We start from the raw sequence: 26,405 nt of genomic DNA on the forward strand, positions 1-26,405 counted from the left end.
TAACATATTAATAATGTAACACTTCTTCACTTTTGATTAATTGGGGCTACATTTTTGTAGACTATTCGACTTATTTTTGTTATGTATAAATATGCATGATACTTGAAATGCAATTATTTCACAGAAATTTAGAGTTCACCCAAAACAAAAATGCACTCAAAAAAAAAAAAAAAGAATTGAAATCTTAAATGATGTCTAATTGAAATGCAATTGTTTCACAGAATTGTAGAGTTCACCCAAAACAGAAACGTACACACTCATACTTCACGAAACCATTTTTTTTTTCTGTTGAAAAAAAAAGAAGATATTTGTTAAAATCCTCAAAACAGTTAACCATTGACCTCCATAGTAGTGATTTGTTTTTCCTATAAATGTTTGCAGCTTACTTTAAAATGTCTTTTAAAAATTTAAATATTTGTGCTCAAAAGAAAGAAACTAAACAGGGTAAAAGTAAACAAGCAAAAAGTAAACAGTGAGTTCATTTGCAATTTTGGGTGAACTTTCCCTTTTAGTTTATTTTGTTGAAAGACATGCTGTTTTCAGTTTGGAATCGAGATCTCAGCACTGAGTTTGTTGATCTTGGCATAATGTTAAACATTTTTATAGATGATTTTATAGAAGAACCCCAAACGGTTTCATGAAGTATATGAGAGAGTACAATTTTGTTTTGGGTGAACTCTGGGTAAATTTCTGTAAAACAACAATTGCATTTCAATAATACATCATTTCAGATTTGTATTTTATTTTTTTAAAGAAATATACATATTATATTTATACCTAACATAAATAAGTCTATAAAGCAGGCAAACCACTTTATGTCAGGAAATAAATCGGGGGAATCAGGAATGTTGGTAGATCAGATACGGTTGCAGCCAGAAGTTAACAATTGTTGTCACACTTTATTTTGATGGTTTGTTTGTTCCATTTAAGTTACACTGTATCTACATGCCAACTAATCCTTATTAGATTATAAGTAGACTGTTAGGGTTGGCGTTAGGGTTAGTGTGAGATGTACTTGCAAAGATTCTTATAGTCAGTTAAATGTCTGTTAAAGGAGCATTATCAGCAGATGTTAAGCAGTCTACTAATACTCAAATAGACCATCAAAATAAAGTGTTACCAGAATTGGCTATATTATTTAAAAAATTTCCCATTTATTGTATTTTATTAATGTTTACCCCTGCCCCAACCTTAAACCCAACCATCACAGTAATGTAATAACAGTAGTTATACCGAGTATTAATTATGTTAATTATTAAATTACCTCATAAATTGTATTTTATAAACACCTACTCCTGCTACAGACCTTAAACCCAACTATCACAGTACTGTAAAAATATTAATTATTGTTATACAGTGTTACAAAAATGTTATATCGATGTGCATAGCTGTATCCTATATCTAGACTTTTCCAGGAATTAGAAGTTATCAGCAGACACAAATAAAACTTATTTACAAAACAAATCCCCTGATGTTAAAGATGTAATGTGATTTAAAATTTACAGAAGCAAATAACTGTGTAATAGAAATGCAATAAATGCAGGACATTTCGTCTTGGTGTCCATATTCAATTAAATTTACTAAAGTATTTTACATACATTAGAAGTGAGTAACAGCTGCATTAAAAAGAAGCCAACATATGGTTAAAATAATGTTCCATTCCCGTTCAGCCATTCAGTCATTGTCAACAGATTTTTGTTAATATTAAACATATACTTACTGACACCTGCACTTATTAAAGAGTTTGCCATAAAATGAGCGTACTCATTTTCACTTCATTCTGAATTATATTATCCTCATAATCAGTGGTGTAAAGTAGCAAATTACAAATACTCAAATTACTGGAATCGAGTAGTTTTTCTCAGAAATTGTACTTTACTAAGTAGTTTTAAAAATTATATTTACTGTATTATAAATACTTTGTATACTTTTGTCCAATCAAATCACATCCTACTGAACTACCTCAAGACATAAGCGATATGCAGTAACTGTTTGGAAGCATTAAAAGTCTAAGTAGATGTCCAAAATCTTTACACGCATTGACCCAGAGACTGTTTAAAGGCATGTCACTGATGAGAAGATGATTACAGATCTGGCATCATCTGAATCAGCATGTGTTCTTTTTTTTCCAGATTCGAAGCTTATTATCTAGGCGTATACTGTACATGTACACTACCTGACAAAAGTCTTGTCATCAATCCCAGTTGTAAATGCAACAAATAATAACTTGACTTCTAGTTGATCATTTGGAAAAGTGACAAAAGGTCAATTTTTCTGATGAATCATCTGTTGAACTGCATCCCAATCATCGCAATTACTGTAAAAGACCTATTGGAACCTGCATTGAGCCAAGACTCACACAGAAATCAGTCGAGTTTGGTGAAGGAAAAGTTCCTGAAGGCAAAGTAGGTCAAGGTGCTTCAGGATTGGCCATCCCAGTCACCAAACATGAACATTATTGAGCATGTCTGGGGTAAGATGAGGGAAGGGCATTGAAGATGAATCCAAAGGATCTTGATGAACTCTGGGAGTCCTGCAAGAACGCTTTCTTTTTCATTCCAGATGACTTGTTTCAGCAGGGTGTTTTCACACCTCTACTTTGGAAAAAGTCAGAAAAGTGGGCGTGTCCAGCTCTGTTTAGGGGGGAGTGTCGGAGGAACTAAAGTGGGAGGGTGTGGGAGTGTCTATTTGAGCACGCGCGAGTTTCAGTCAAAATACACACACATGAGAAAGTGATGGTGTTTAACCTACATGGACATCTGTAGTCGAATTATTTGCCAAATTATTAAATGTTGAACTTTAACTGCAGTTCGGCTCTTTCATTTAGGGAATTCATTCATGCCCCTCGCGACAAACACGATATTTGATTCGAGGATCTGGTGTAAGCATGTATTTTTCATGCAATGTTTGATACCGCACGGCGAATGAGAGAAAAAAAACTCTGCATTTCCCGGAAACTTAGATGCACACGGCAGGTAGCGTCAGAAAGCCGCGTGTGTTATTCCGGTCACAAAATGCGGTGCTATGTTTGCTTTCAGTGAGACAGGACAATCCCCAGCAACTAGAGCCGCGTCTTTATGAAGAGGAGACTAACGTTACAAGCGAATCCGGATTTCAGCGTTTGCAGATGAGAACAGCTCTCAGGTAAACAATGTTCCTCCTTAGACACGTAAGTTATTGTTGTCGAGCGTCACGTACACTGTTAATCCACACGTGACTCCAGCTGCGCTCTCACAGAGAGAAAATGAAAACGAAACTTAATGGCAGCAAACTATAAAAGCAACACTTCACGCTTGTTTTGCCAACACAACGTGGCGTCTTTGTGGCGTAAACACGGTGACACTAATGAATATTAATGAAGTTGCACAATAAAGCGCACTGATTGGTTTGAACCAAGCCTTACTCATGCATTAATGCATCACACTGTAAGACGTAATAAGACACACTCTGGCACAGACGCCCAGTCTGCAGGCTGGAATACACGCTATTATGTCATGACCGTGACGCAGCTTCAAAAATTCGTTTCAAACAGGAAGTACGAATTTGCTTGAAATAATGCAAAAACAACCAATTTACACTTTTTAGTGAAATATAGGTGTCCTAATAGTGTTTTTAGCAGTGTGGGACACATATACGACTGTCAACAGCTCAAAAAATGTGTTTTGGTGTTTCGTGACCCTTTAATAAGTGATTTGAGTCATTGCAGAGATGTATGGATGCAGTCCTCTAATTCTTTTTCCTCTGCACCATGACTTCATATTCTGTACTGTACATCATTTCTGTTAAGTGACAAGAATTTTATTCAAGAGAAAGTCAGACTGTACTGCCCTAATTAATTAAAAATCAAGGCATGATCATTTTTTATTTTAGTAAAATAAGCGTAATCTAGAGGCCTTTGCCTTTCATATAAGCCACTTCTGATACCAAATGATCAACTAGAAGTCAAGATATTACTTGTTCCTAAACATATAGGTGACAAGACTTTTATCAAGTAGTGTATATACTTCAGAAATGTTTAACAGAACTAGTATTACGGCTTAGTCTTGGTAGTAGCTTGTTGTAAAGCACTCTGTGTAGAGGAAGTAAATTTGCACTGACCACATGTTTATGTGACCGATTAAAAAAATGAGTCAGTTGATTCCTTCTGCATTCTGTAAGCGGGTTGCCATTTTCCTCTGGAGAGCTATATTGACGATAATTAGCGCTGAGCTAAAGTCTCAAGGGCGAGCATATTCTGCATCATTTATAACAAGCCGATCTTTGTTGTCAGAGGAGGAAGATTGAAATATAAAACTGGCAGGAGCTCTGGAAAGTTCATTGACAGTATGCAACGAAAAATGGCACAAAGCACTGAGCTGCAGTGATTAGTCATCGCTCTGTGGTTCCTCAGTGATTCGGTTGCATAGAAAAAACTCCCTCTGTGGCAGTGCGTTCTGTAAGTCGTATGGTCACCATATGCTAAAAAAGGGCATTGCTGTCTGACGAGGCCTGGGTGAATGTGATTATAATGAACGTTAGTGAAATAATGCAAATGTACAATAAAATGCTACGTAAAACGAGTGATTATTTGTGTCATTATGCAGTGAATTTTAACCAATGTGTAAAATGAATGTTTTGATGTAGTCCAGGTTCTCACATTCCTCTTAGAAGTACAAATTAATTGACCAGGTTAATTCTGAATGAAATCAGAACAGCCCATAATCGAAAATATGTATCGTGTGTGTATATGTATAGAATGTATAATCTGTGTGTATATGTATGGTGTGCATATGTATAAAATGTATCACTCACACCAGAGACCTTGGTTCTATCTCAGACTCTGACAGGAGTGTATCATGTGTGTAGATGTATAGAAGGTATCATGTGTGCATGTGTATCATGCGTGTATATGTATAAAGTATAATGTATGGAATGTATCATGTGTGGATATATATGAAGTGTATCATGTGTGTATATGTATGGAGTGTATCATGTGTGCAATTGTATGGCGTGTATCGTGTACAGAATGTATGGACTGTATCATGTGTGTATATGTATAGAATGTATGGAATGTATCATGTGTGCATATGTATATGGTGTATCATGTGTGTTTATGTATGGAGTGTGTCATGTGTGCAAATGTATGGTGTGCATATGCATAGAATGTATAGACTGTATCATGTGTGTATGTGTATAGAATGTATTTAATGTATCATGTGTGTATATGTATATGGTGTATCATGTGTGTTTATGTATGGAGTGTGTCATGTGTGCAAATGTATGATGTGCATATGTATAGACTGTATCATGTGTGTATGTGTATAGAATGTTAGAATTCATCAACTTCCAGTAGCGCAGTGGTAATGTGACTCCCCTTTCATACCAGAGACCCGGGTTCTATTTCAGACCTTGACAGGAGTGTATCGAATGTATATGTATAGAATGTAGCTTGTGTGTAGATGTATATATTGTATCATTTGTGCATATGTATGGAGTCTATCATGTGCGGATTTGTATCATATGTATGGAGTGTTTATATGTATGTATGAGAGTGTATCGTGTGTTTGCATGGTCTATCATGTGTGTATATATGTCTAGAATTTATTCAATTTCCAGTAGCTTAGTGGTAATGTGACTTACCTTTCACCCCAGAGACCCGGGTTCTATCCTAGACCCTGACAGCAGTGTATTGTGTGGATTTGTATGAAATGTATCATATGTGTATATTTGTATAGCATGTATGAAAGTGTGCCATGTGTGTGTTTGTATGAACAGTGTCGTGTGTATATGTATAAGGTATATTATGTGTGTATATGTATAGAGTGCACTACACTAGTGTAGTATGTGTACAGAATGTATGGACTGTATCATGTGTGCATATGTATAGAATATATCTACTGTATCATGTGTGCATATGTATAGAGTGGGTCATGTGTGGATTTGTATGAAATGTATCATGTGTGTATATGTGTGAGAGTGTATCATGTGTGCATATGTATGGAGTGTATATGTGTATAGAATGTATGAGAGTGTGCCATGTATGTATTTAAAGTGTACCATGTGTGTGTTTGTATGAACTGTGTTGTGTGTATATGTATAAGGTATATCATGTGTGTAGATGTATAGAGTGTGTGTATATGTATAGAGTGTTAGGATTCATCAACTTCCAGTAGCTTAGTGGTAATGTGACTCACCTTTCACACCAGAGACCCGGGTTCTATCCCAAACTCCGACAGGAGTGTATCATGTGTGTATATGTATGGAGTTTAGTATGTTTACAGAATGTATGGGCTGTATCATGTGTGCATATGTAAAGAATATATCTACTGTATCATGTGTGCATATGTATAGAGTGGGTCATGTGTGGATTTGTATGAAATGTATCATGTGTGTATATGTATGGAGTGTATATATGTATAGAATGTATGAGAGTGTGCCATGTATGTATTTGTCTTGACTGCATCATGTGTGCATATGTATTAAAAGTATCATGTGTGTAGATGTATACATTGTATCATGTGTGCATATGTATGGAGTGTTTATATGTATAGAATGTATGAGAGTGTGCCATGTATGTATTTGTCTTGACTGCATCATGTGTGCATATGTATTAAAAGTATCATGTGTGTAGATGTATACATTGTATCATGTGTGCATATGTATAGAATGTATGAGAGTGTCTCGTGTGTTTGCATGGACTATCATGTGTGTATATGTCTAGAGTGTGACTCACCTTTCACCCCAGAGACCCGGGTTCTATCCCAGACCCTGACAGAAGTGTATAATGTGTGGATTTGTATGAAATGTATCATGTGTGTATATGTATGAAGTGTATCATGTGTGCATATGTATGGTCTGTTTATATGTATGAGAGTGTATCGTGTGTTTGCATGGACTATCATGTGTCTATATGTCTAGAGTGTTGGGATTCATCGACTTCCAGTATCTTAGTGGTAATGTGACTCACCTTTCACCCCAGAGACCCTGACAGGAGTGTATCGTATGTGTATGGATTGTATCATGTGTATATATGTACAAAAAGTACCTACTGTGTCATGTGTGCATATGTATAGAGTGGGTCATGTGTGGATTTGTATGAAATGTATCGTGTGTATATGTATGGAGTGTGTCGTGTGTATATGTCTAGAGAAAGCCAGTTGCTTTTCGTTGAGTTCATCAACTTCCAGTTGCTCAGTGGTTTCGTGACTCTCCTTTCACACCTGAGACCTGGGTGACAGGAGTGTATCATGTGTGGATATGTATAGAGTGAATCATGTATGGAGTGTATGTGTGTGCATAAGTATTGAAAGTATCAAGTGTGTCATGTGTGCATATGTATGGAATGTATTATGTGTGTACATGTATAGAATGTATCATGTGTGCATATGTATGGAGTGTATTGTGTGTGTGTGTGTGTGTGTATAAATAGAATCAGAATGTATTATGTATGCATATGTATGGAGTGTACCATGCGTGTAGAGTGTATTGTACTCGTGACTAATTGCTGCGCGTTTCTTCAGTTGTTTGTGTTGTGAGAATTTGCAACACGTGTGCTGTCAAATTGATGAAGATTGCTTCTTTATTTACTGATGTTTTTGTAATTGCATGTGCTTTCTTAAATTGCAACGCGTAAAGCTCTCTCGTACCTTTTCTGGACTTTGAACTTCACAGGACCATTGTCATCTATTAAGGGCTAACACAGCTCTCAGGTTTAATCTAAATTATTTACAAGTGTGTTCTGAAAATCAGGGGTTTGAATTGACATGAGGGTGAGCTAATAAGAATTTAAATTTTTAGGTGAACAATTTAATCTACTGAGCAGGGTCAATGGGAAATTGTTTTGCCACGTTGCGCTGATGATTTTTGTTTACAACTTTAAAAAAATTAGAATTAATTATGGATTAAAGGTTAAAAACTTTTTAAATAATGTAAATGTTTCTGCACAGATTGATCTTTTTACTTCATAAGATCTGAGTATTTTATTAGGACCTACAGGTATTACTTTTCCTGCCTGTTCCTTTTTTGTCTCTCAAAGTACCAATAGCCATTTGGCTCGCATTTTATGAACAGTTTCAGACAAAAACCTCAATTAAAAATATTTTATTAAAGAAAAAAGGTATGCTATATCTTGAATGACCCGAGGTGAGCCTATAAATCAAGAGCAAATCAACACTTTCAGGTTTAAAATCTAAATTTAAAACCCACCATGCTGTTTTTTCTTAAATACTTATCATAAAAATATTATATTTATATACACACAAGATACATATGCACACATATACAAATATTAATTTAGCCTACACTGCAGTACTGTGATGATGCCACCAGAAGTTTCTTAACAGCAGCCGTGTGTACTTGCGTTATCCCAGCATCTGTTAATTACAAAAGAACATGTCGCAACACAAGAGCAATATTTATTTAGGCCCCTCCAGCTGTATAGCAGACTGGCATTTGGGAAGTCCCAACAGATTTAGCTCTAGTTGTAGACGTGTCAGTCCACTGCTGGAGGGAGAAACATGTCTTGTCCCTATATATAGGGAGTTAATGCGAGTTGTCGGGAGTCTTTACTTTCCTTCAAGTTAATGATGAGAGAGCACTTCACGTTCAGATTGTCACTTTCACCTGCGTTTGTCAGTCACAGGCTCAGTCACAGCTGAAGCGAGCTCGACGACGCTTTACTCCCATTGGCTAGTTTAGTGTGCGAGCGGATCCCTACCGGAGTCCCGCTGGAGAAAAAACGCAAACTCGGAATTCCCGAAGTTGCGAAGTTCGCGAGACGGAGCGCGGCGAGGAGAAACCAAACATTCGCGGACGGGAAAAGGCGTGCGTGACTCGACATTAAGCACGGTAAGCGTTTTGAATAACAGCATCCGTGTGTATAATCTGATACGAGCTCGTGAAGATCCTTATTTCATGCGGAAGTGGAGGAGGAGGGCTGTGTTCATTCTGCATGCCGTGTCGTGTTGCTGGCCAGCACACACAATGTAAATACGCATCCAGTGCTGTGCATCACCATCATGACAGCGCGTTTTCAAAACCCGATATTTCCATCCAAACGCGATAAACAATAGGCCAGGAATGCACTGAGGCCGTCCGACCATTTTTGGCCATATTATTTGAGGGTGCATGGCTTTATAGACTGCAGCAGTCCCTCGTGTATTGTTCGTGGCTTGTGTTTGTCTGTTGTTATGTAATGGGTATAATCGTTGTCTTGTTGCCTGCGTCGCTTATCTCTAATTGCATAAATAAGGTTCAGCCTGCTGGTGTGGATTATTTAATGAGTGTACTCGGGTTCACTGATTTGTGTGGAATGCAACGAAGCATGCCTGAACAATTGTGTTTACGCCTTACTGAAGTAAATCTGTTCACGATCAGAATTTTCCTATTTTGCAGGCTTCCACATTTTCTCACAATACGTGTTGGTGTTTGTCACGCAGTATGTGTCACTCAGCACTGTCAGATACCAACACAATGTGTTAATATGTAACCAATATTAATACATGTAGGATCCGCTTGAATGAATGAGCTCATCTGATGATTTTCAGATGTCAATTGAATTTTCATAACTGTCAGATTGAAAATGTTAGTTTTATCATATCACACATTATTAGATTGCCATTAACCTTAGGGGACATTTAAGCTTAAGTATAAAAGAAATGACCTACTAATAATTAATTTTAGATATTAGGGCTACACAATATATTGTTTCAGTATCGATATCGCAATATGCACACCTGCTATAGTTATATCGCAATATATACAATGTGAGTCAGAATTATAGAAGAACAAGAGCCATATTGTATTTAAATACTGCATTTATATTAGAGATGCCCAAAGTAGGGCCTGTGGGCCAAAGTTGGCCAATTGTAGCCTTTTAATTTGGCCCGCTATCCCATCTGAGAGGAAAGTGAGATGATGAATATGGTTGGGGCGATTGCTTTAAACAATGAGATTTGTTTTATTGATGAGCTACAAAAAAAAGCAAACTGAAATTAAATGTTTCAATTAAATGTTGTAAATAAATCTGTTTTTTTTATGTAAATACTGTCACACACAGAGACTATGCAGAAGACATCAGTAAGCAAATCAAGGCTTGACTACTGTAATTCTGTTTGCTTTTCCTGTAATAAGTTCATTAGAAAATATTTTAGAAAAATTTTATTTGGTTTTTGGCCCTTCATAATAAAAAGGTTTGGGCAGCCCTGGTTTATATGAACAATATACAATGCAAGACTTCACACTTAGCTCACGATTGATAAATAGCTTGTTTGGAGTGCTGTCCCGGGAGAGAGCTCTGAGCTCAAGGGATCCTCGGGCCTAGGGTTTCCCCTTTTGCAGGGCGAGGGGAGATTGAGCTCAGGTTGATCTCAAACTTCCCCAATGCTCAGGCCAAGGCGAACTTCCTGAGAGTTAGACATTAGAAAAAGATTTAGGCTTACTTTATCTATAATAAGGAGCCCATTTAGATGGTGGGAGGAAACCGGGGAACCCGGAGAAAACTCACACGGACACGAGGAGAACATGCAAAGTCCGCACAGGAATACCAGATGGCCCAGCAAGGACCCAACGCCATTGGTATTCTTGCTGTGAGGCAAACCGCTTGTCACTGGGCCACCATGCCGCCTTTTCTGGATAAAGGTTTTTTTTTTTCCAGATGAAGATAGTTGTAGAAAGGAAATGAGGATATATATAGTGACTTGGGATCCTTTGATTGAAGGATCATGATTAGCTAATGTGGGCCAGCTGGGTCAATCATGACCATGTGCTCCTCTCGAAATTAGTTCAAAATTAAACTACACTTTATGCAAAAAAAAACAAAAAAAAAAACGTAGAATTTTTGTCTTGTTTGTAGACCAAATATCTACATTTCAACGGGAAACAATATTTTTTAAATTCCCCAACTGGCAGAAAATTTGGCTTGTTTTAAGAAAAAACTCTTCATAATGACTTATTTCATCTTAAGCTGAAAAAAAAACATTACTTTTACTTGATTTAAGACTTTTTTGATATTCAGACTAGAAACGAGACAAAGCAAAGTGAGTAAAGCATTTATTGCATTGCAATTATTCTATTTCTGTACCTGAATACAGTTAGGCTGTTAGGTCAGAAAATAGTCAAATAGAGCAATTAAACTATCATGTGAATCTGTATTCATATTGCAATGTTTATCGCAGAAAAATAAAATCTATCTATCTATCTATCTATCTATCTATCTATCTATCTATCTATCTATCTATCTATCTATCTATCTATCTATCTATCTATCTATCTATCTATCTATCTATCTATCTATAGCAGAATAAAAAAAATATTGCAATGTGTAATATTTCCAGTATTGTACAGTCCTATTGGAAGTCTTGAGATTGAATAAATAAATTAACAGAAATGTTCATTTTTGTGTGAACGACTCCTTTAAGCCATCAGTGTGTGTTAGTGTGTAGGTGGAATTATGAAATCAGTGTATACTTAAAAACCCCCAATTAATGTATGCTAGTACTCCTCTATTACTGCTGGTCAGTAGACACTGTTAGTAAGCTAATCATTCTGCTTGTGGTTTTCTTTATAATGAAGCCTAGGTGCTGTGCAGAGCCACAGGAGGGCCATGTCTGATAACAGCACCGGCAGCACCGGGTCATCCACGAACAGCTGGACTCTTCTTTCCCCAGAGGTCTGCAAACCACATTGTCAAAATGCTTGTGTCAGTGACGTCTTGGGTTTATTTTTATGAATGACTCTTGGGTAGTGAATGATTTGCACTATGCTGATTTTTAGGAGGTCGCCGCTGACCCAACAGCACCAGTGGATGATGGAACGGAAAGCATTGGGGATGCACCCAGTCTGTCGGAGGATATCGCAGGTTTGTGTAGTTCGAATGTTAACCTTTAATTGAAAATATTTATGAAAATTACTGATTTTATTGTATTTTTTATCAAATAAATGCAATAAAAACCGAGCACAAGCTTTTGAATGGTATTCTGTTAATGTGCTGCTTACACACACAAAGACGTTTGCTGTTTGTTCAAACTACTTGTATAAAATGAGCTGGAACAACACAGTTCTTGAGTTTTTGGGGACAGCTTTTGTGCTCAATCTGTTTAAATTTGTAAAAACTAACAATTCCTTGTTGTCCCGACACAAATCAATCATGTGTAACCCAGCATTATTTAGTGTATTAGAGACTGTAATAAAATGATGTCATTTCAACTCAAGATTATAGTTCTAATATGAGTTTGTAGGTTTTGTAATGAGAAACTGTGTTTATTTCAGGGAGTTCTTTGGAGGTGAGGTCACACGACCCTGAGACTCCAATTCTGGAGCCCGTTTTGTCAGAGGAGGGTCAGCAGGTCAGTGCTCCACCGCCGGTATGTACAGCGCATCACGTTCACTCCTGTCTTCACAGTATTTGTTTTGCGCACTATGTTTCACTCACACGGCAAACATCTGACTGGGTTAAAAATACAACCTTAATGAATTATGAGTGGAGTTTTGCAAGTGATGAAGTGTTTTAAAACCCATTCATGCATTTAAAATAATGGTTCTTTATTGGCGTCTTTGGAGTTGGGCACGTTGCTTTTAAAGAGTAATTAGTTATAGCTACATAACTGAGTTACATAATTCTAAAAGTAATTTCCCGGGAAAGTAATTATTGCGGTACTTAAAAATAAATAAATAAATAAAATAAAAATTTGTCAAATGACTATAAAATAAATGTAAAACACAGCAATTTACACTATTTTAATGTTGTTGTGGGGCAATGTGAGAGACAACAGCAGCATGTCCTCAACTATAAATCGAGATATTATTTGTTTAATTCTGTCGGAGTAATAAGTGTTTGCGGTGGAGATAAATTGTGTTATTTGCATTGTTTTATCATGGCTTCATCTCCTCCTTTGATAGCAGAGCTCACGTTATCACCTGCGTGGCCACTAATTTTGTGGCGGCATGTATGAGGTGAGGTGCATCATTAGATTAGAGAATTACTTGGACTCTTATTGCACTTGCCTTTCACCTCAACAAGGGGGAAAAGTAGTGCTAATATTTCCAGATTGCAAATGCTACCTTGTTCGATTTGCCATCATTCTGACTCCTGTTTGTTGGGCTGTGCGTGTGCTTGTGTGAACACTCGCTCTACTCTGCCTCTGATTGGTGAACGATGAAAATGTACTCTATTTACAGCCAGTCATCCCATTCTCAGTTACAGTGGGGATCGAAAGTTTGGGCACCCCAGGTAAAAATTTGTATTAATGTGCGTAAAGAAGCCAAGGAAGATGAAAAAATCTCCAAAAGGCATTAAATTACGGATTAGACATTCCTTTAATATGTCAAAAAAGTTAGATTTTATTTCCATCAATTACACTTTCAAAATAACAGAAAACAAAAAAATGGTGTCTGCAAAAGTTTGGGCACCCTGCAGAGTTTATAGCATGCACTGCCCCCTTTGGAAAGCTGAGACCTGACAGTGTCATGGATTGTTCTCAATCATCTTCTGGAAAGACCAGGTGATGTCAATCTCAAAGGTTTTAAATGCCCAAACTCATCAAACTCATCTGACCTTGCCCCAACAATCAGCACCATGGGTTCTTCTAAGCAGTTGTCTAGAAAACTGAAACTGAAAATAGTTGATGCTCACAAAGAAAGGGAAAAGGCTATAAGAAGATAGCAAAGCGTATTCAGATGCCAATATCATCTGTACGGAATGTAATTAAGAAATGGCAGTCATCAGGAACAGTTGAAGTTAAAGCAAGTTCTGGAAGACCAAGAAAAATATCAGACAGAACAGCTCGCAGGATTGAGAGAAAAGCAAGTCAAAACCCACGTTTGACTGCACAATCCCTCCAGAAAGATCTGGCAGACACTGGAACTGTGGTACACTATTCCACCATAAAGAGATACTTGTACAAATATGATCTTCATGGAAGAGTCATCAGAAGAAAACCTCTTCTACGTCCTCACCACAAAGATCAGCGTTTGAACTTTGCAAATAAACATATAGACAAGCCTTATACATTTTGGAAACAAGTTCTGTGGGTTAAAATAGAACTTTTTGGCCAGAATGAGCAAAGGTACGTTTGGAGAAGAAAGGGCACAGAATTTAATGAAAAAAACCTCTGTCCAACTGTTAAGCATGGAGGTGGTTCAGTCATGGTTTGGGCTTGTATTGCATCCAGTGGCACAGGGAACATTTCACGAGTTAAAGGAGAAATGGATTCATCAAAACTTCAGTAAATTTTGGATGGTAACTTGATGCCATCTGTGAAAAAGCTAAAGTTAAAGAGAGGATGGGTTCTACAAATGGATAATGATCCTAAACACACCTCAAGATCCACAATGGATTACATCAAGAGGTGTAAACTGAAGGTTTTGCCGTGGCCTTCACAATCTCCTGACCTCAACATTATTGAAAATCTATGGATAGACCTTAAAAGAGGTCTGCTGACAGACAGCCCAGAAATCTTAAAGAACTGGAAGACTTTTGCAAGGAAGAATGGGCAAAGATACCTCAAACAAGAATTGAAAGACTCTTGGCTGGCTACAAAAAGCGTTTAGAAGCTGCGATACTTGCCAAAGGGGGCAATACAAGATATTAACTCTGCAGGGTGCCCAAACTTTTGCAGACGCCATTTTTTTGTTTTCTGTTATTTTGAAAGTGTATATGATGAAAATAAAATCTAACTTTTTTGACATATTAAAGGAATATCTAATCTGTAATTTGATGCCTTCTGGAAATTTTTCCATCTTTCCTTGGATTCTTTATGCACATTAATACAAATTTTTACCTGGGGTGCCCAAACTTTCGATCCCCACTGTACACCATGTTCACAGACACACCAATCATCATCACTGGTTGGTTAACACACGCACACACACACCCCAGAGAAAGAGAGGTCCTATGGCTGAGAGACATGCTGCTCTGATGAAAACCGCTTCAGTGATTTCAATTATAGTAACGAGCATTTTATTGTCAGTAACGGTAATGGCGCTGTAACAAAGGAAACAGTAACTTGTTTGATTACTCATTACCGTAAAAAAGTATTGCCGTTAGTATCACCATTTATGTTTAGTGGCGTTATTCCAATCACTTGGCTTTGGTTCTTTATAGAACCTTTAACATCCATGTGCTCCCATATGAGCTTTTGCACCATTTAATTACAGGAACTCAATTATAGGAAATCATCCCTATGGCCAGTTCACTGAGAACTGTTGCCAGTCAACAGTGGCATCAAGCACTGCAATCAACAACTGGAGGATTGAGGATGATGTAATTGAAGCTGTGTTTTCAGTGTGTAATTTGTGATAATGCAATGTAGAAATTTTTGCATTGGACTGAAACACTAAAGTAGATGACACTTGTGTCCCTGTAGTTCCTATTGTGTTGGATTAGACCCTGCCTTGACGTAGGAGCTAATTTAACTCCCTCTAAATTGCATTTCTCGTTCTTGTTTCCAGTTCCTGCTTTGTGAGCATGCCAAAAAGCTGGTACTTGCCACAATAGCTCTAAGAGCCTGGTGTGAGGCAACATCTATGCAGAGTTTAGATCCAACCCTACTTAAATGAGATACATCAATTAGGATTATATGAAAACTACATGTATGGTGTGTGTTGGAGGACTACACTGAGTTTGACACCTCTCTTCTAGGAACTGTAAAAAAGTTGTTCTATTGCAAAAGCCTCTTATTGGCATCAATGATTCAACAAAAAATCCTTAGAAAATTTCCACTCCACAAAATGTTCTTTGTAATTGAAAACTTTACACTACAGGGAATGACTATAGTAAGAACTGTATATATAACTATGTGTTCACACCACCACCGACAAGGCTGTCAAAGACGCCGGAAGTGATTCATTTTCAATGTTAGCAGCAGTGTGGTCCGTATTGGGTGATATAAACGTCAAGAGTTGAAATAAGATCAGCTTAATGGTAATGAGCTATGATGTGATTCGGTGGCAACCAATTGGAATGTGGAAGTCCACTGCTTGAGAGGATTGCAGAAAACGCAGTCCTCTAAACTTTGGTTCCAACCACATTAGTTCCCAAGCAAAACGAATCAGTGGTTGATTATTGCTATAGTGGGTTTCCCAGTTTGTAATTTAGGCTGTGCACTAAATTACAATTAAGGTTTGAAATTACATCTGACTGGATTTACAGTGTTTCTTTGAATATTTCACACCTTTTTTTTTAGTAATTATATGCTAATCCTATTAAAGGGTGTGCTTGTCATGTAAATTTGAAGCGCAGTTTGCTGGTTTCTTAATTCTGCCCCCTTCCAAAACACAATAATATGTTGTCTGATTTGCAGATTTGCCAGGAAACATCCCCAGATTTCTTAGAGGAAATGGCAGCGTCTGGTCCTCCAGAGGTTGAGCTTGATCCTGACATCCATGCTCCTATCATCCATGACACCATCACTAGTTCTCCACCAGACAGTGACCTTCTGGGTGCTGTTCCCTTTAGCATTGCTACAGAATCAGCCTTTCAGTTTTCAGAGGAGTCTGTCCTTGATGAACCCACTGAAGAAGACGTAACCGACATCTTCCCCAGTCAGCATGTTCCAATCCAAGAAAGCCCTGCTCCTCAACCAGAACCCAAAATCACCTCCACCCCTGAACCCTTCAGAGAAGTAAGCTCTGCCCTTGATGTTTCTGAAGTTTCAGCTGAGATAAGCCACGCCCACACTATCAGGGGTGATTCTGCACTGCCTGTGCTTGATATTCATGCTGATGTACATCCTGCTCCTGAAACCCCGCCTCTGGCTTCGCCCTCTGAAGATGATACTGGTTTTGGGACCACATTGGAAAGCCCCGCCCCTGACAGCCCATATCCAGAAACCATTGGTTCCATTGAAACTGAGGAGGAGCGTAGTTTTGAGAAAGAAAACATCGAGCTGCCTGAGAAACTCCCTGATGTGATCAGGGAACCAGGTACAGTCTTAAAACATGTTTAAGTAGCAAAATATGTGCAAAAAAATCACCTTTTACTCAAAGTTTTTATTTAGATTTAGAGAAGATGTGTCATTCAGCATATCACTAGTTTATATAACATGTAAACATTTATACTTAAAGAAACATTCAATGACATTTAAAGGCTCAAATCAAGCATAACAATGCAATACTAAAATAATACTTTATTTGAATTACTAATTAGCAAAGAAACTGGCAACTAGATCAACACATTTGTGTGCAAAACATTTAAGAAGGGCATCTGCTGTGTAAAACTTATGCTGAAATGGTTGGTGGTTCATTCCACTGTGGTGACCTCTGAAATTGACACTAAGCTGAAGGAAGATTAATCAATGGTATGTATGGTTGTAAATCTATCATACTCGGAATTGCAATGGAACATTATTTCACCCATATTTTATATTTGTAAAATTTATTCATTCATTTTCTTTTTGGCTTAGTTCCTTTATTAATCTGGGGTCACCACAGCGCAATGAACTGCCAACTTATCCAGCACGTTTTTACGCAGCGGATGCCCTTCCAGCCACAACCCATTTCTGGAAAAACATCCACACACACTCATTCACAGACATGCACTACAGACAATTTAGCCTACCCAATTCACCTGTACCGCATGTCTTTGGACTGCGGGGGAAACCGGAGCACCTGGAGGAAACCTACACGAACATGGGGAGAATATGCAAACTCCACAAAGAAATGCCAATTGACCCAGCCCTGTCCAGCCACCTTCTTGCTTTGAGGCAATAGTGCTACCCACTGCGCTATCATATATTATTTTTAAACGTCTTTTTAGCATAAAGTATTTAAACACTGCGAAAAATGCTTTTCTTACTTGAAGTTTTTATCTTGTTTATTGTCCAAATATAAAAAAACGATCTTAAAACAAAGGAGTATTTTGTAGATATAAAAAATATAGTTTTTTTAGTAAAAAGTCAAATTTAAGTATTTTTTTCTTAAATCAAACTAAATTATCCGCCAGTCGGATAAATAAAAGCATCTTACTTTAAACTGAAGACATGAATATTTAACCTTATTTTACATACAGTTGGAGTCAGAATTTATAGCCTCCTTTTGATTTATTTATTTTTTTTTAAATATTTCCCAAATTATGTTTAACAGAGCAAGGATAATTTTCACAGTATGTCTGATAATATTTTTTTCTTCTGGAGAAAGTCTTTGTTTTATTTCGGTTAGAATAAAAGCAGTTTTTAATTTTCAAACACCATTTTAAAGTCAATAGTATTAGCTCCTTTAAGTCAATTTTTTTTCAATAGTCTACTGAACAAACCATCATTATACAATAACTTAAGCCTAATTACCCTAACCTGCCTAGTTAACCTAATTAACCTAGTTAAGCCTTTAAATGGCACTAAGCTGTATAGAAGTGTCTTGAAAAATATCTAGTCAAATTTTATTTACTGTCATCATGGCAAAGATAAAATAAATCAGTTACTTGAAATGAGTTATTAAAACTATTGTGTTTAGAATTGTGTAGAGAAAATCTTCTCCCCGTTAAACAGAAATTGGGGAAAAAAATAAACGGGGGCTAATAATTTTGACTTCAACTGTATATTGGAAGATAATTTAGCTTATTTATTTTTATTTGCAACGATTGAATGTTTAAGCTTGACTATGTATTATATTATATTGTATTATATATCATATTATATTATATTACATTATATCATATTGTCATTTCTCTTTATTTTCTTTGACATGTAGAATCTCTTGGTGCTGAATTTCCAGCAGTCTCCTCAGCAGGGGATGATGATGGTCTGCGGTTCAGACATGTTCAGCCCACCATAGTGCTAAAGCGCAGCTCTGATGAGGAGGAAGAGGAAGGAGAAGAAGAAGAGTTTAACTTGCCTGTCAGGAAGGAGGAGAAGCGAGGTTTCTCTCTCAATCAGCTCATAGTGGGCGCACTCGTCCTGCTTTGTGTTGGGTCCTTCTTTTTCTCTGGTAAGTTGTTTTTTTATGAGGTCACAAATCTAAATCACATTTTATATTTGGTGAAATCATTTGCATATGACATCACATAATTCATATTCATAGTTATTATTACATGCCACATTGTGTTCTAAAGAAAGAGCATTCATTTGCTATTTTCAATGGTTGCTTTGATGTTATTGTGCCTGCAGGTTCTGTGTTTGACCTGGCTGATGGTAGGTGTATAGTGTGAGCTGCTGTACTGTAGGTGGCAGTATAAGCTTGTGTTTGAGCTGTGGATAGGAGTTGCCCTTTGGTTTTAATAGTAGAGTTTGGTCGAATCACTAACTCAGTCCTCACAAAATGATAACAAAATATGTTCATTCGCCAGAGGGCAACCTCTGTCAACAGCCTGCTTCATCACCCATCATGCACTGCTTTACTATGGGGCTGGTTGTTTCTACTTTTCATGTTTCAGAGTTAACAGTGTTTCATTTCTGTGCCACTAGAGACACCGTTTATCATCTCTTCCACTTCTCGGACAAACATGTCTCCAAAAATATACAGTTGAAGACAAAATTATTAGCCTGTGAAATGTGAACTTGTTATTTTCACTTGAAAGAGAAAACAAATTCAAGACTTTTGAAATTACACAATCTTTGTTTTTTTGGGTGAAACTTAATCCTTTTTACAATTTTAAGTGGATTATTACAAAGTCTCTTTAAGGCAAGTCATTTCACTCAGTAGCTGTTTTTAAAAACGACTTTTGGGCAGTGTGCCCGGGCATTCTGTTTGAATGGGAAAACATCAAATTCTCCAAAACTGCTTGCCAAGCTTATGATTAAATTCCATATCAATTTAATTTAAATTTAACCAATAAAATTTAACAACAACTGTCTGTTTAGTTTCATTTCTAAATGTTTGTATCACACAAAATCTGCTGCACCTCACATCTGGTCTGAGCCTCTCCCCTGGAGAGTTTTCATTCTATCCGCTTTTTAAGTAATGACATATGTAATACTGTTTCCGGGTCCAACTCATTTGAGTTGAGAAATCATTCGTTTATGATCACTTTTTATTCATATCACACATTAAAGTTAATTTTATAAAAAGTCATAGTGTACAAAACAATTTCTGGGCTTGCTGCATCACAAATACCAAAGTTTTAACAATTTATAAAAAATGAATCACTTTCTGGCCATTGGATATTAGGCATGGACGTATATATTGCGATCGTGATTTTCGAAAGTATTAAATCGCTTTTATCACACTTTTATTACACACTTTTTTTTTCACAATTCTATCACACTTTTATATGGTTCCTTGTAATTTAAATATAATCAGGTAAATAGACTTCAGCATTCATTTAGGTGTTCAATCGTAAAACGAGATGAAATACCGTTTACACGCGCACACCGTCAGGATCAGCAGGCGAGTGCAGAAACTCCATTGAAAATACTGGAGTAAAATAAATTTGCATATTTTAAAGAGATAACGTGGAAAAATTTTATGCAGTGCTTCCTGCTCATTCTGAGACCCACTTATATCATATATATCATATCATATATCATATTTATATCAATCAGGCAGTGGAAATCGTTGATTTTTTTAAAGAAAACAGACCTTCAACGCACCGATATTGTAATACTTCTGCATGTACCCAATTAGTCTTGTTAAGACTTAAGGCACTTTTCGTTGAATACTAGTGTCTTGGAAAGAACATGAACTAATGCATTATTAAAATCCAATGTTTTGCTTGTTGACTTTAGTTAATGCACCTCGAGTTAACATGAGCTAATATTATTCAAATAACATTAACTAACGTTAACAAAGATAAATGCATAACATAATAAATGTATTACTAATTGTTTGTTGGTCTATTACTATGTCTATACTGTATATTACTATATGACCATTGGTGTATTACTAAACGATAGTTCATGATAGTAAATGCATTAATTAACATGAACTAATGGACCATTATTTTAGCGTTATCATTAAAGCTTTTGTTAAAATGTGTCTTCTCCATTAAACACCATTTAAGAATTAAAAAGAATGTTGATAATTTTGTCTTCAGTTGTATGCCGCTGTTCAGAAAACTTTGTGCTACTTGTGGCTAGAAATGACACTCATCCTCTTTTAGTGCTCGCCTGACCCTGAAATGGCTTAAGGCTGAGATTCTGCTGACACTAATGCATGCTTCAGATTACACTACTACACATTTTTGTCTGTCATGATCATCACCGCCTCTAAACAACCACCTTTATTGACATTGAGAAGGTGGACCAACTACTAGAAACAACAGCGTAAACAAACAATGTCTGTGTTTTGTACCGGTTGTCTTGTTACAGAAAGAAAAACACCATAAAAGCAGAAGCAAAAATAGCATTGTATATAGATGTTGTTTTCATTCACCCTGTTTAATTACAGATCTGCCACTGGTTGCTGTTCTCGTTATCAAGATTAAAATGATAATTATTGCATTATCGACACATATTATGATTCAGATTGAACAGATTGTGGGCTGATTTTGTGTAAAGTCTGCATCGAACACCTTGTATATTATGGCAGGGTTAACATGAAAAGATATTGATAAGGGTTTTGTATAGAACCGTTGATGATGATAATGATGTGGATTTGCACATTAATCATTCAAAAAATTGGTAAAAACTTTTTTTTCATTGTCTTGAAAGAAGAATTCAATAAAAGAAAAATACAGTAGTTATTACAGAATATTATTATAGATATAAACAACTGCTTTATGCTTTTTAAAATATATTTAAAAATGTAATTTATTTATGTTATGGTCAAGTTGACTTTTTAACAGTCTTTATTTCTACATAATCTTTCATTAATGTTAAAAACACTTACGATTCACCCCCAATTCAGGTGGGGATTCAGCGTCAATGCTTGACAGAGGGCGTGTCAGAAGTTAGGGCTGACGCAATCATCATAGCATATAGTCTGAGCTGGGGTATTTGCATAAAGCAATCTGATTGGCTGACGCTGGCTGAGCTAGGCCGACGGTCATCCATTCAAAATAAATGGGAAGCGTTGACTCTGAAGCCCCGTGTCAATTGGGTGTTATGTTTTAACTTAAAAGGTTTGTAAAAACCATGATGCATTTAATTTTTTCTATTTATTGACTAAAGAATGAAAATATTATCATCAAGAAAAAAAAAGAGAAATATTTAGTACCAGTTTCCAAGAAGCAATTTGTCTGTTCAAAGTCACAGCCAATCAGAGGAGAGCATGGGCGGTGTTTCTCTGCAAGCACACTGCATTCAAGACAAAATGGATGTGTAAATATTAAACAGTTTAATCTTATTAAAAACACACACTGACAGATACTTTCTTTGTTACGTAATACACTTGTTTTATTATTCATGTTTCCTTTTATTTATTTTCAAGATCCGAGGTAAATTATCTCTTTGCTTTTTAAAATGTCTACAAAGAGGTATATTCTGAAGTTAAGACACTTTTAATAGCAAATAAAAGCACATAATCATTACCTGCAAATGTCAAAGAAGCCATTTTGAAAAATAGTGATTTAACATCGAATTGATGCCTTTTACTATGTCTTGCTGTGTGTGTGTGTGATCAGATATCCAGGAAAAAAAAAACAACGTTTGCAATAACCGCATTGACTTTTGGCATATCATTGTTTTCAGCATTTGAGATTTTGACATTAACACTTATAATTCACTTTATATAATTCAACCTGTGAAATCTCAATAAATATTACCAAACCATTTTTTCTTTCTCAGATGATTTTGACGGAACAGAATTAAGTGACCAGGTTGGTGCATTACCTGTTTTATGATAATCAATCAATCAACGTGTACATTATTTCACCTTTGGCCTTCTCTGACTTGTATTTCTGTTTCCAGGAACTTCTTGATAAACTTGCTCAAGAGAATAAACAAATTAATATATTGGAGGCCCAGATTGAGGTTGTAAACACATATAAATGTTTACTAAATAATTGTCAAGTATTAAAAGGCTGTTTTCAGATGTTGAACTTTAAGATTTTGTTCTATTTTTGTTTATTTCTATGATTAGTCACAGAAAGAGGAGCTGGACCAGGCTCTAAAGATGGCGTCACAAGTGCATAGCACTGAGAAAGGAGCGCTGGAAAACGAGAACACTAAATTAAAAGAACAATTGTCTGAACTGCCTGGTTTAAAAGAGGAACTACAGATGCTGAGAGCAAGAGTTGCTGAGCTTACAAAACTAACAGGTACTGTAAAATAAAAGAAGGAACAGCACATAAAGCTTTTTATTTAGCTTTGTAGCCCTACATGAATATGTAAAGTGTACTCCACAATCCATGTGAAATGAAAGTTGCTGAGACTTTTATTTCAGTATGTTGATGTACATCCAACTAAAATGGAATATTGAGTAGGGGGTGGGGCTTTCTTTATTGCACATCATTCTCTCGTAGTAAACGAACAGTAAGAGAGGCGTGGTTAAAAATATTTCGGAGGAAGTCTTCACACTGACATCAGAGAAGGACCGCCAATCCAAACCCAGAAGCAAATGCTCAGACTATGGCTGCGTCTGAAATCACATACTTCCATACTACAGTGTATAGTACGCTAAAAACAGTATGCGAGCTAATTCTAATTCAATGAATTCGAGAGAAGTACCAGGATGACCTACTACATCCGGCGAGATTCTGAATTGCGCATCTCATGGACGCTACCCTATCTCATGATGCCCCATGACAATTCATGAATCGAAGTGAAGCGACTCAACTGACATGGGTAGGTCACGTGATAATGACAAAATGGCGGATATTGTACATCTGAATTCCATTAATACTGCTCACATTTGTACTGTATAAAACACTTTTCTAACTGTCGAGTAGTACATTTAAATTCAAATGAGGTACCTACTGAGTAGTATGCGATTTCAGATGCAGCCTTGGATTGAAGATTACTAAAACAAACTTTTTTTTTCAGTGGATCACTTTCACAGATTAACGGTTCCCCTAAAGAATAACAATCTGTGCTTGCAAAATAAACATTATAAATGTTTCACTTCACACAGACTAAGTTTTCTTCTGTCTGTTCATTTTCCTTCAGCTGAAGATCTCACACAAACAATCCCTGACTCTGACCCTCCTTCCACTGCTGACTCTGTTCCAGAAGAGGCAGAGAAACACCGGGACAAAAAGGAGGAACTGAAGCGTCAGAAAGCTCTTTTGGAGGAGAGTCGGAAACGTCTGGAGGGAATGAAGAAGCCGAGCTGGAACAAGCAAGGATTGAGGGAGAGCCTGGTGGAGATGCAGAAGAGACTCTCCAAACAGGTGGAGCAGCTGGGCAAACGTGAAGACTGGAAGAGGAAACACAAGAAGGAATGGGGCAGAAAGAAGGAACACGACTGGAAGAAGGATGAGGCGGAGAAAGGGAAAGAGTGGAAACATGGCAAAGACAAGCGGAAAGAGCATCTCATGAAGTACAAAGAAGAGTGGGACCTTAATAAGGATGAAAGAAGGCAGGAGCGGGAACGACGACAGAAGGAAAGACCTTGGGATGCAAAATCTTCCAAACATCAGCACCATCACGAGAAGGCGAACTTCTGGAGACACCAAGAAGAGAAGCTCCGGAGGAACCGACATCCGGCTGAAGGCTGTCGTGGCGTTTCCAACTGTGCAGACGCCGAAGGTCTCGTTCCCGTGAGGCTGCCAGAGTTTCAGGACCTCCTGGATGTCTACACAAGCAAACTAGAGGCGGTCCCTCAAGAAAACAAAGAGTCTCTCAAACGCCTCACAGCCCAGTTCTTCAGCGGTGGCATTTTTGCCCATGACAGAATGCTTTTCAGCGAGTTCGCCGAGGATGTGGCTGATATTCTGGAGGATCTGGCAGACGAACAACATGACAATGAATCTCTAGAAGAAGAGATGGAGGAGTTTGAGAAAGAGGCGCTGTTAAAGTTCGCCGCCACTTCTGCGTAATGTAGAATACTGAATGGGAGAAAATAAACCAAGTGAAGGAAAGCAAAATGAAATGATACTTTCCCTGATCTTTATGGACTGTAGATGTAGTTTAATGCCGTGTGTGTGTGTGTGTGTGCGTGTGAGGAGAGTCTTGTCATTAGTGAAGTCCCACCTGTGTTTTGGGTGTTTTGTTGTAAGCTACCTCCATTAGTCCTGTTCTTCAACGCCAAACCCTTTGACTCCTGCTTGCAGTGTAAAAATGTCATCTTGAGCATTAAGTGTCGCCAGTTTGGGATGGATCAGTCTGTTAGTACATGGGTAAGTGCAATGAGATCGGTGAATGTCCCTTTATATTGGTCTGAACTCAGAAAATTGACTTCAAGGAAAAGTTCTCCCAAATATAAAATGAAACTCACCTTGAAGCGGTTCCAACCCTTCACTAGTTTCTTTCATCTGTTGAACACAATATAACATCTCCAAGTCATTCTTCAAACTTATGTTATTGTGTTTAACAAAATTAAAGAAAGGAATGGGTTTTGAACAGTTCAATTAAGGCAGTTTTTTTATTTTATTTTGGGTAAACGGTTTCATTTAGAAATAATGTTGAATGTCTCGTTTTATTTTAGTTGTGAAGGGTTTTTTTATTTAAGTTTTATTTATTATTAAAATCCTGGTTTCTTTGCACAGATCTCATAATTTTGCTTGGTAAGCTAGAGTCAGACTGGTTTCTTTTTATGTTTTGTTTTCGCTAGAGGTTTTAGAGGTCATTGTAAACTTTCAGTTTTTCGGTTTCTACCCCAACCCAAGTTCTGCTCACACTTAATGTTTATGACAACACAAAATCTTTAAATCTTCGTTTATTTATTTATTTTTTTTAGAAATTTGACACGTTAGCTTATGTGCCTTTACTAGTGAGCACAGTACTGAAGTGAACACTTTGAATGAAAACCGAGAGTTTCAAGAATGCATTAGTTTGCACTGTGGTGCGTTTTATTTATATCCTCTTTCTATCCTAGGAAAAGAGCCATTGTAATCAATCATCAAGATCATTTGAGTTATTGCTGTGTGTTTTTGTTTTGTTGTATCTCTTTTGGGGAGTTGAATTGAAATATGGCCTTTTCTTGTTCAATTTGTAAATATGAAGACAAAGTAATTTAACTCATAATTTAAGGTAAGTTATCAGACGGCACACAGTGATATTTATTATGATGGACGATGGGAAATTTAATACCATTTCAAAGGAAGACCAAATGTCACAATGTATCAATATGAAAAATTTTTGATGATTATTAAAACCATGTACCATTGCCATGAGAATGATTCTTTATTGAGAAACTACTCTTTTTTTTGTTTTATACTCTTTACAAAGGCAAATTGACCTCTAATAGGGTCAAGACTGTCTTTGTGTGTGTATTTATTCCAGCATGTCAGTTGATGCTGAGTAAGTTTTGGATGGAGTTATCAGATGAAGTTTCCCTGATGGCAGCTCTTTCCATTGACAACATTTAGGAAATGTGATAGAGGTGTAGAGTAATCAGCAAACGCACTGCATTGAATTAATCGGCAGCATTTAAATAAATGGTATATTTCTCATTAGCTC

At 36.9% G+C, this 26,405-nt stretch overlaps 2 protein-coding genes across 9 annotated transcripts in view; one reads left to right on the forward strand and one right to left on the reverse strand.

Moving 5' to 3' along the window:
• mllt11 (MLLT11 transcription factor 7 cofactor) overlaps nucleotides 1-26,405 on the reverse strand; it is a 369,559-nt gene that overhangs the window by 95,567 nt on the left and 247,587 nt on the right. The window lies entirely within an intron of this gene.
• Nucleotides 8,719-26,119, forward strand: pbxip1a (pre-B-cell leukemia homeobox interacting protein 1a). 8 transcript variants are annotated; one of them, XM_005159476.5, is made up of 11 exons: nucleotides 8,719-8,826; nucleotides 11,551-11,647; nucleotides 11,752-11,836; nucleotides 12,247-12,341; nucleotides 16,278-16,899; nucleotides 18,661-18,897; nucleotides 19,077-19,100; nucleotides 22,632-22,663; nucleotides 22,755-22,817; nucleotides 22,927-23,104; nucleotides 23,952-26,119. In XM_005159476.5, exons 2-11 carry the CDS (start codon nucleotides 11,582-11,584, stop codon nucleotides 24,821-24,823), a joined length of 2,274 nt encoding a protein of 757 aa, XP_005159533.1. In that variant the 5' UTR covers nucleotides 8,719-8,826; nucleotides 11,551-11,581; the 3' UTR covers nucleotides 24,824-26,119. The 8 variants fall into 8 exon arrangements, with proteins under 8 accessions (XP_005159533.1, XP_005159534.1, XP_073787562.1 ...); XM_005159477.5 differs by having other exon boundaries at nucleotides 12,247-12,323; XM_073931461.1 differs by having other exon boundaries at nucleotides 11,556-11,647.

Source organism: Danio rerio, chromosome 19, assembly GCF_049306965.1.
Source record: "Danio rerio strain Tuebingen ecotype United States chromosome 19, GRCz12tu, whole genome shotgun sequence".
In the NCBI taxonomy this organism is placed as follows: Eukaryota; Metazoa; Chordata; class Actinopteri; order Cypriniformes; family Danionidae; genus Danio; species Danio rerio.